This window comes from Haemorhous mexicanus, chromosome 6 (genome assembly GCF_027477595.1).
Source record: "Haemorhous mexicanus isolate bHaeMex1 chromosome 6, bHaeMex1.pri, whole genome shotgun sequence".
NCBI classification, from domain to species: Eukaryota; Metazoa; Chordata; class Aves; order Passeriformes; family Fringillidae; genus Haemorhous; species Haemorhous mexicanus.
In genome coordinates, this window is record NC_082346.1 from 42,751,079 (window position 1) to 42,761,413 (window position 10,335).

The following is a 10,335-nucleotide window of genomic DNA, read 5'->3' on the forward strand; positions in this document are numbered from 1 at the left end:
ATGCAAGAGCATCACTAGACATCAAATCCATGAGAGGTGCTATAAAAGTGCCACTGTTGATGAGGTGCAAAGCTTCACCATATCATCAACCTCTATCTGTCACAATCTCATTTCATTACATGACCCCCTGAAACTAGCACATTCAAGATGGAACAAAACACATCCTTGCCTCCACAGGTTTCATAGAGATAGAAGCAAGAGCTGGTAGCCTAGGAGGAATACAGAGAGACTGTCTCAGCAGCCAAGGATCAGGTTAGAAGAGCTAAAGCCCTGATAGAACTAAACCTTGCCAGGGATATCAAGGGCACCATGAAAACTTTCTGTAGGTACATTGGTGATAAAGAAAGACTAGGGAAAACATGTTCCAGAAGGAAACAGAGACCTGGTTACCCAGGAGAATGAGAAGGCTGAGGTACTCAACAACTTTTCTCCCTCAGTCTTCACCAGCAACTGCTCCAGCCACACCAACCAAGTCACAGAAGACAAATGCAGGGACTGAGAGAATGAAGAACTGCCCACTGTATAGTGAAGAACCAGAGCAGGTTGCCCAGAGAAGTTGTGGCTGCCTTATCCTCGCAAGTGTTCACAACCAAGCTGCATGGGGCTTGGAACAACCTGGTCCAGGGGAAGGAATCCCTGCCCATGTCAGGGGAGTTGGAATCAAATGATTCCTTCTTTAAGGTCTCTTCCAAGCCAAACCATTCTATAATCAGGTAGCCCTTCAAGTCTTCATACCCAACAAAATGCTATATACTATTCTCAAACCGATTTTGCCCAGATTTGAAGGACTATTTTTAGTCAAGCCTCAAAAGAAAAGAAAAGAAAGTTGTTCCGAATTCTTGAACCACAAAGCAAACTAGATTTTGGTTTTGGTACTGTTGTTTTAGGTATTCAGGAAACTGAAATCCTTATAAGGGATTTCAGCTTCAGCAGCACTATCCACTAAATTACAGTTTACTGTCAGGATTGAGATAAAAGAAATTAAAATTTAACAGCAAGGATTGACGCAGCCCACAAAAACCAGGACACATGCCAGAAGAAACACCACAGAGCCTACACAATCATTATCTGCTCATTCAGAGCACAGATTACCTAAAGGAATGAGAATGGAAAAAACAGAGCCAGGCTCACCAAGGCAGCTCTCTGCTAAGATAGTCACCTCTTCTGGGGATGTGATGTGCTCCTCCCACCTGCCATGCCACCACCTCAGCTGTCACTTCTTCCTTAGTTCCCCCTCCTCTGCCTTCCTCTTCAGATGTCTGTTATTTCCCTCTATGCCAATAATCATACAGATCTGGCTGCCTTTGCACACTTTTACTAACCTTTCTAACACACATGAAAATCAACCAGTAAACCTGTGCAGAGCTTTTTCCCTGCACTGCAGAAACAGCCAGATTTTCACATCTTTTCCTCACCCACATCTCAAGGAAAGTCCCACCCACTCATCTATTTTCCTCCTTCCTCTACTTTTCCTCACTGCAACAGTGTTGCAGTCCCCAGGGCATAAATTCTAATTCTCCTCCTAGGTAAAGCCTAGGAGTTATGAGTTTTCTAAACTCATACATTTCTGTGTGTTAAGGACCACAGACCTAGCAATTTCCTTGGTATTTTAGTTATTTCACAGTACATATCCAAGATGTGCTACAAATGACTGGCTGAAGCTCTGCTCCAGCTTGGCCTGTCTGTGGAAGGTGCGTGACTGCTCCCCACACAGCTGGGGAATTTCACAGAAACTTATCAATATTAGGAATCTACAAGATCTCCCTCCAGTGTCTTCCAGAACCAGTCTCTTCACACCACAAGAAACCCACAAAGCTGCCTCTGTGGGTTCATCTACTAAAGCTATTTTTGCTTCACTCCACAACTCCTTCCCTTCTGTGAGACACACCATAGGTCACACAGCCTCTCTTTCAAGCATAGAAAGATCCATCATTTAAACGTCACAGTTTTTTAAGTCTATTGGAACCTGAATCTCTTGATCTGGTTTGCAGAATTTTTGAACTTGCTGGACACATCAGTTATCTCAGTTATGTTAATTAATCAGCACAGCAACTTGTCATTTTATTATCCCTACATGACGTGGTAAAAAAGACACCAACTCAGGGGGTCACCAGAGATGAAGTGGCTGTTAATACAATCAACTTCCTTCCAGCTTACTCACTGCCAGCAGCTTTAAGGGTGCTCTTGCAGCTGGAAGACATTGAGGTAAAGAACCTAGCTGCAAGTAGGTGGTATCCAAGATACACTGCCACTCACTTAGCAGAATGCAGATGTGAATTAAAACGGTATCTGTGCTAAGAACTGCTGGGTAAAAATCTGGGAAATAAATTTGAAAAAGTGGCAATATAAGGTGCCATCATAGCTAGGCTGGAAAAAAAGGTGCTGAATTATCCAACAGGTCTTAGTAATCTTGATCCAAGGACAGAGCAAGTGATGGTCTCCTGCCACCTGCAGGGAAAATGGGGATTTGAAAGCTTCACCTTCGTTTGAATCAAGGAGAGGTACTGGCATAATCAGGGTAGACAGCATGGAATCATAAAACAAACTGCATTAGTGCCATCGCTTCCTCAAGTCAGCAAGGAAAGGAAGTTCAGTAATTGGAATACATTTAGTTTGCGTTACTGCTGCTGTTGAAGCCAGAGGAACACAGAGCAGAGCACCAGAAGGAAGCACAAGTATAACACCCACAAAAGGAACTGCGACATAGTAATGGCACATTCATGTGGCTACAGCTACAAAACCAGCTAGGGGCACGATATACAGAACAGATGTACTGAGCTCCTAGGAAATCTGCTGTGCCTCTTGATTTTATTTAGTGCATTGATAAATTGCCATTCGTCTCTTAACAACAAGCCTTTAATTTTGTTTTAAAGGTTAATACTTTTTGCAGGTTAATACTACCTCATCCAATCAAGATAAGAGAACGACTTATCTGTGCAGAATCTCTCTTACCCATGAGTACAAATGTCCACCACAAATGGCATGTTTGTCTCATGCCACACACAGATGACTATTCTCTAGTGAAAGAGACAGTAAGTATTTTCTTACACTAAGGAAAGCAGGCACAAACCAACAAACAGGAATGCCCATGAGAACCTAACTTTAAAATACATTCACGGAAAACCGAAAAGTCAGCACAAAAAGCACTAAGCAGGATCCAGTATCAGCTGTCAAGGACAAAAGCTGCATCAATGGTCAGTGTCTACACAAAACAGTCATTCTCTTAGTAGGGACTGAATTTGTCATATGCGTTTACATACAAGCTATATAAAACAGTGGCAACAGGAAAACAAACAAAAAAGAGACTTCTGTCAACCGCTTAAGTCTAAGGCCTTTTCATTGCAAATGAACCACCAGCAGCGCTGTCAGCTCCTCCTGTCCTTCTCAAACACAGCAAGCCAGCCAGATGGCAAGTTTCAGGCCAGTCTCATCCTGACCCCAAATCTGCTTCCTGAGCCAGGACAAAATTCAGCCACTTGCCATGCTGCACATCAGTGGGGAAAGCAGATCACCCCCTTCTTCCTCAATTATTTATCTTCCCAAACCACTGAAGGTCAGTTGAACAGCATCATGAGAGCTCTACCAACCGCATTTCCTCAACCAACAGTTAAGCTAGGTATGATCACTCAGGTGGAAAGCTCAGCTGTGGTTTTCCTAATAAATACAGTTTTTCTTTCAGTCTCATTTTCTTTCTCATTGTCAGAGCATCAATCACAGTTCTACAGAGGTCACCACTCCTGAGAGAACAAAAATCCTGAGTGATTCCTCATTGGCTGGTTTTTCTGACCAGCACACCAGATAAAAACGATTGTATTTGGAAGATACCAACAGCTACAAGATCCCACTAATCCTAGAAGCTTTCATGAGAAAGGCCTTTCTTTCTCCCTTCCCTGCACAGGGCACAAGAAACCAAGTACCCCGGACCAGTCTGAGAACTTGGAGAACATTTCTGTTCCTGTGTAGAAAAGACATTTTGCAGACTACATCATTATGGCTGCATAAAGTACAGCTAAAATTATGCTCATTCGCTAAGACTTCTGATCACAAACATAGGTAAGATCTAAAGATAATGACAACCCACTGCTTTTCATTAAGAAATTCATGAGCTAGAACGTGACAACAGCACTACCACATTAGCTCTTAAAAAAACCAAAACAGTCCAGCAAGCTCAAATGAGTGGGCTGAAGAACTCCGTACCGTCCCGGCTCTGCTAAACAGAGAACAAGAAGGGGAGGAGAGCGATTGGTGTGCTGCGGCTCCCCCTCCAGCCCGCGGCAGCGGTGGGCTCGGCGGGGCCACCAATCTCCACGGCCCTTCCAAAGGCGCCAGCTCGCTCCCACCTACCGGCGTGCCCCTGGTGCCCCGCAGCGCCGCGCAGACGGCCAGCCTAAGCCGAAGCGAAGAGCGGGAGGCCGCCGCCGGGCAGGCAGAGCCGGCCCTTCCCGCTCGCCGGGAGCCCCGGCCCTGCCCGGCCCCGCCGCGTCCCTCCCGGAGCCATCCCCATCCGACTGCGCGGGGACCCCGCCGCGGTTGTACCAGGCCGACCGCGGGTGCCCCGGGCCGGCAGCGGAGCCGTCACCCCGGGAGACGCCCGTGGCAGCGGGGCGGCAGGGCTGCGGCTGCAGCTCCCTCGCCCCGGGAGCCCGCTCCCGCGCCGGGGCCCGAGGTGGCGGGGAGGGAACGCGCTACTGCTGTTACCGTGGTCTCCGACGACGGCCGCGAGCCCGCTGTCGCCGCCCCGCGCCGCCGCTGCCCGGCGCTGGCAGCCGGAGATGACGCGCTCCCGGGGCGGGGCCCGGTGACGCACCAGGGACGCGGCGGTGGCGGCGGCGGGACCGGCGGGGTCAGCATGGTGAGCCGGGAACGGGCCGGGGAGCGGGGGTCGGGCTGGGATCGGCTCTGTCCTTAGCTCATCGTGGCTGTGTGTCCCTGTCCTTGCAGGGGAAGCAGAAGAAGGCGCGGAAGTACGCGGTCATGAAGCGCATGATCAGCCTCCGGGATGAGCGCCTGTGAGTGTGGCTGCGGCTGGGCCCGGGCCCGCTGGAGCGTCCTCGTGTCCCGCTCGGGAGGCGGGGAGGAGGTCCCGGCCCAGGTCTCTCCGCCGCCGGTAGCTTTTCCTCATCGCTGTACCCCAGTAATGCCTGTGTTTCTTTGCAGTAAAGAGAAGGATCGCGTAAAAGCTCCTGTGAAGAAGAAGGAGGACCCGAGTGCCATCAAAGAGCGGGAGGTGTAAGTGCTGCCGGGGCACTGGGGAGGGAGAGGAGGAAGGAGAGAGGGCCGGCCACGCTGCAGGCTGGGGCTGAAGGTGTTTCTGAGTGATAGTGTCAGAAGAAGAATGGTGCCCCAAACCGAAGAATTGTACTTGGGAGGCAGCAGGAGGCCTGATGAGTTTTTCTGCTCATTATGCTTCTTTCATTGTATGCAAGTTGTAGGGTTGGATGTGATGTTAAGTGCAATTAACTGATTTGAATTCTTTGTCTTCCTGGCAGGCCCCAGCATCCTTCTTGCTTGTTCTTCCAATATAATACACAGCTGGGCCCCCCTTACCACATCCTGGTTGACACTAACTTCATCAACTTCTCCATCAAGGCCAAACTGGACCTAGTGCAGTCGATGATGGACTGTCTCTATGCCAAGTGTGAGTTTCTGCACCACTCACAGCTTTTTCAGACCACGCAGTGACAGTGTGCTCATAACGTGCTTTGTCAGCCTCATGGCACTGTCTGAGAATAGCAGAAATCTTGCAAAAAGAATATGTGCTATAATCATGGAGCTGTGGTAACCCTGGCAATGTCTCTGGTTTCAGTCAAGTAACAGTTTTAAAATGCTAATCTCAGCAAAGATAGAATACTAATAACTTAAAAATCTAAAATTACCATGGCATGATTAAACTTGGTGGTTCTACATTTCATCACCTTGCAACATTATCAGTTGTCACTGTAAGTAATACATTATAGAGCTCCATGATGTTTCCAGGGCATGTGGGCAGTATGTAGGGATCTGGGAATAAATACTGCTTTGTTTTAACTTGGGGTTTTTTTGCATTTAGGTATTCCATGTATCACAGATTGTGTAATGGGTGAAATTGAAAAGTTAGGACAGAAGTACCGTGTGGCATTAAGGTAGGTGCAGGGTGTTCTTCTCTGTTTCTAGAACTTAATGCTTTAATATAATAAATGAAAAACATTTGCTGTGACTGGTGCTCCTGCACTAGAGGGTGGTTAGGTTGTTGCAGGGTCCTGAACTTGGTACTAAGAAATACTTAGCCTGTAATAACTAGACAAACTGCATTGGGTTTTTTTGCAGGTCATTTCACTTGACCTTTGTCTAACATTTACTCCATCCCTTCATCCTTTATTTTGAGAATAATGTTCTGTATATCACGGAAAGGGGTGTTCTTGTTCCTCCATACTGTGTTACTGTACTCTGGTCTGATTGCTGTGATGCTGCTTTTTATGTCCCCACAGAATTGCCAAGGACCCTCGGTTTGAACGCTTGCCATGTATGCACAAAGGAACCTATGCCGATGACTGCTTGGTGCAGAGGGTCACTCAGGTATTCCCCTTCTGACATTTTCTGTGCCGTGCTAACATACTAAAAATTCCTGAACCCTCCTAATTACGGACTGACTTAAATTTCCCACAGGGTAGCTATAAAATCTCCCCAAGGGGCATTTTCAGTTCTAACACAACTTTATTTGATGCAAGGTATTATCTTCCCTGAGCATTCTTTTATAGGACAGCATCAGGAAGCACTTAGGATGGGAAAGCTGTCAGCTTGAAAGGCTGGACAGAGTTTCAGAGATTTCTTGAGTCTATTTTGATGGGCAGGAGGATGTTATTAGTCTGCTGTGGAATTCTGTACAAGTCTTGGAAATGCCTTGCTAAGGACTCTCAGCCTCCTTGTGTTCAGTGAGCTCACTGAATAGGAACATTTGGTCAGCCATGACTCCTTTCTGGGGTTCACTGGTGTTGAATCTGACTTGCCTTCTGTTTTTTGCAGCACAAATGTTACATTGTGGCCACGGTGGATAAAGAGCTCAAGCGGAGAATACGAAAAATCCCTGGAGTGCCCATAATGTATATTTCCAGGCACAGGTAAGGGCCCCCCGACAGGAAGGAATCCTGCCCAGTGCAGTCCTTGTCTGACAGGGACTCTGTCACCACGTACTTCTCTTCTTCATTGTCTATAGTGTAGGTTGCAGTAAAGGGCCTGGTGTTTACAAAAAAGTTAAGTACAGCTACTGCTGGGAAGAGACTGGTCACAGACCAATTTCTATTGCAGTCTACATGTTTACTTGTCTTTACCTGAAGAAGTGGTTTCCTTGAGGCCAGTGTTTCCATAGATCAATTTTGCTTACCAGCAGCAGCAGGACTACCAGACAAAATGCATTCTACAGGCTCTTGAAGAAAAGAACCATTCCTGTTCCATATTCTATTTAGTAGCTTTGTGTACCCTTAGCTAAGAGGCTGAATTTGCTTCTTAACTAAAAAACAAACCAACTCAGAAGGATACTAGTGCAGCATGTTGGAAATTAGGAACTTGATTGCTATAGATATGTGAAGTTTTAACTGATCTGTAATTAGAATGTGGCTCAAAAGATTTTCCTCTCGGAACACCTTTTCTCCTTATTCACTGTGGCCATGAACTTTTGGAAAAGGCTGCCAAGGGTGGTGACAGAGTCACCATCCCTGGGGGTGCTCAAGAAATAACTGTACATGGCACTTAGTGCCATGGTCTAATTCTCAAGGTGATATTCAGCCAAAGGCTGGACTCAAGGATCTTGGAGGTCTTTTCCAATCTAAATGATTCTGTGAATTATAAGTCAAATGTCTAAAGGTTCATTTTCTGTGGTGAAATCATTTTCTGCTTTAAAATCCTAAATCAGGTCTTACAAAATTGTAGGGTTTTTTCCTTCTCTGGAGATGGTGAGTTTTTGAGGTGTCTGATTGCTGAGTTTAAGGTAAAGAATAACAGCAACCTTATGAAGACTGTTTACTTTCAGAATATTTTTCTTCCTGGGGATCTGAGCTGCAGATAGAAATGCAACAAATGACTATTCAGTTTACCTGTAAGCCTATTGCTGCATGGGTGTCACAAATGAATGCTTTAGTCCACTTGAAGAATCACTGTCAAAGGTACACTAGCAAAAGCAGCTTTTAGTATGAGATTGTAGCAGTGTGACTTTTAACAGAGTTTAATGGCAAGGTTCATTCTGTTACTACATGAATGAAACATACAAAGGAAAATTGACTTAAAGAAACTTTAGAATGTGGAGACCAGAAGTGCAAAGGATGACCCTCCCACTGAGTCATGAGGTTCAGTAAGGATCCTTGCTTTCCAAACTCCTGAGGGAGTCCAGGTGCAGCTGCATTCAATCTTAGTCCCAGACTTGGTCAACAGTCTCTGTCTTAATTAGATTTTGGAAGCGCTTAATCATTGACTAATTTAACATTTATAAAGTGATGCAATAGGGTTTACTACAATTACAATAGTGACTTAATTATATTTTCAGGAAGCAATATTCATACTATACTCAGTAAAAAGTATTTCAGCTGACTCACATGCTTGCACACTGACACAGACATATAAGTAAATGTATAAAGGTACCAGTTAAAAATTCCTCTCAGCTTCAGTGAAACACATGGGATGTCTCTGCATTTCTCAACAGGCAAGGCTTGAGTGATGGTCCTTCAATCATCTCAGCCTTGAGACCGAGAGCCTTTCTGCTCAGAGAGAGGTGCTAGTGCAGCCCATGACAGTCCAGGAAAACTCTAAGGGCCTCACTTAAGACCACTTCTTATAGGGTCACAAGGTGATTGCTTTTAGTCAGGCATAAATTTTACGTCTTGGCCATAATCCAGACTGGTAACTACTAGAGTTTCCAAAACCCTGGTAACAGTGGTACCATTCCACTCAGGCCACAACTTAGATAGGATTGTTAGAGGATGACTGGCAATCTCATCCTTCACCATAGACCAGCAACAGGAGTTCCCAGTACAGTCAGTGCTGTTCTCACCTTAGTCATGCAAGGCTTCCTGGTATGCTCAAGGGATGCTTCACCACCTAACTAATTACACAAAGGCCAAGGCCTAGCAGGGATCCCTGAGGTGGTAGTGCAGTCCTGAGGAGGAAGAGGGGGTAGATTCACTACCACAGTGGGGAGGGGAGTAATGTGGAGTAGGTTGTCTTCATAAGTTTTCCTTCTTTCTCAGGTACAATATTGAGAGGATGCCAGATGATTATGGAGCTCCCCGATTCTAACCTGTCCAGTCAAGCCGTCAGTGCCCGGACTGTGAGCCAGGATAAGGGTCCTTTGATTCTACCCTCCTCCTTTGTTCTTTTATTGGAACTCTGCTCATAGGACTGTGGATAACACCAAACTGACTTCTGAACCTTGTTTTTCTAAGAAAAAACTATTTTGAAGAGTCTGGTTTTATTCATCTGTCCTCTGCCTTGGTCTGATTACCTACAGCTGGGAGAAGCATATGGGAAACAGGGCAGCAGCACCAAGAATGTGCCTAGCTCTGCATCGGGACCATTGGAAAACATGATTTCAGCATTCTGAATTAAATACTGATGATGCAACTCTGAGAATGAAACCACAAGAGATTTTAAAAGTTTCTTACTGCTGCACCTGGAGTATACCTGAGACAGGTATTCCTTTGAGAAGCTACCTCACACCTGTTCAGTCAAATCAGAATCTTCATTCTGCAGAAAAGACAACAGATCTGCACCAGTTGGTGGCTTTCTATGGAAAAGCAGTTTAGATTTTAATTCAGAATTGATAGGCTTTTATTCAACTGCACAGTGAATGAAGTTTGTTTAAGTGTCCTCTCAGACTGCTTTTTCTGTACTTGGTTAGCTGGCAGCCCAGTCCTTTTCTTACATTTAGAGTGGTGGAGAGCAGGGTAGGGTTGGGTCAGGACAAGTCTTTCACTCCTGTTTGTTTGGGTCCTATACACTTCAAAGCCTTATCAGAGACAAGAAGGAAAGTGTCTGATGGGCAAAGGTATTATTAATGTAGGATGGGAGCACAGTCATTGTGGAGGAATAAGAACAATGGTTGCAGACAAAGAGTCTTCCAGAGACCTGCAGAATTTGTTGCAGGGAAGAAAGTGGTCAGGGAGGGAGGGAAAAGGAATTATTAAACTACATGAAGAAATGTAGGGGGAAAAGTATTTCAAAGCCATAACTCAGCATTCTCCTATCTCCTCCATTATTCCTTCATTTTCAGCAATATAATTTGCTCTTAGGATCTCTGCTGTGTGGTGAGGAAAGGGTCACCAGGAGCCAACATGCCAAAGCACACTTCTGGCCAAAATGCTGGATCTG

General features: G+C 45.7%; 2 protein-coding genes across 2 annotated transcripts in view; one reads left to right on the forward strand and one right to left on the reverse strand.

Annotated features, from left to right (window-relative positions):
* AREL1 (apoptosis resistant E3 ubiquitin protein ligase 1) overlaps positions 1–4,780 on the reverse strand; it is a 22,971-nt gene extending 18,191 nt beyond the window's left edge. Inside the window, exon 1 of the mRNA XM_059849984.1 lies at positions 4,699–4,780. The gene's annotated coding sequence lies outside the window, so the exon portion shown is untranslated. The remainder of the gene's footprint in view (positions 1–4,698) is intronic.
* On the forward strand, positions 4,781–9,834 carry FCF1 (FCF1 rRNA-processing protein). Its single transcript, XM_059849985.1, has 8 exons — positions 4,781–4,852; positions 4,942–5,009; positions 5,158–5,229; positions 5,490–5,638; positions 6,050–6,122; positions 6,468–6,555; positions 7,003–7,097; positions 9,216–9,834. Exons 1-8 carry the CDS (start codon positions 4,850–4,852, stop codon positions 9,262–9,264), a joined length of 597 nt encoding a protein of 198 aa, XP_059705968.1. The 5' UTR covers positions 4,781–4,849; the 3' UTR covers positions 9,265–9,834.
* The last annotated feature ends 501 nt before the right edge of the window (positions 9,835–10,335 follow it).

What these genes read in the sequence shown, in the direction of transcription:
- FCF1 (XM_059849985.1), top strand. An exon ending in AGCCTCCGGGATGAGCGCCT is followed by an intron (nt 5,010 to 5,157) that starts GTGAGTGTGGCT and finishes GTTTCTTTGCAG; the next exon opens with TAAAGAGAAGGATCGCGTAA. An exon ending in GGACTGTCTCTATGCCAAGT is followed by an intron (nt 5,639 to 6,049) that starts GTGAGTTTCTGC and finishes TTTTGCATTTAG; the next exon opens with GTATTCCATGTATCACAGAT.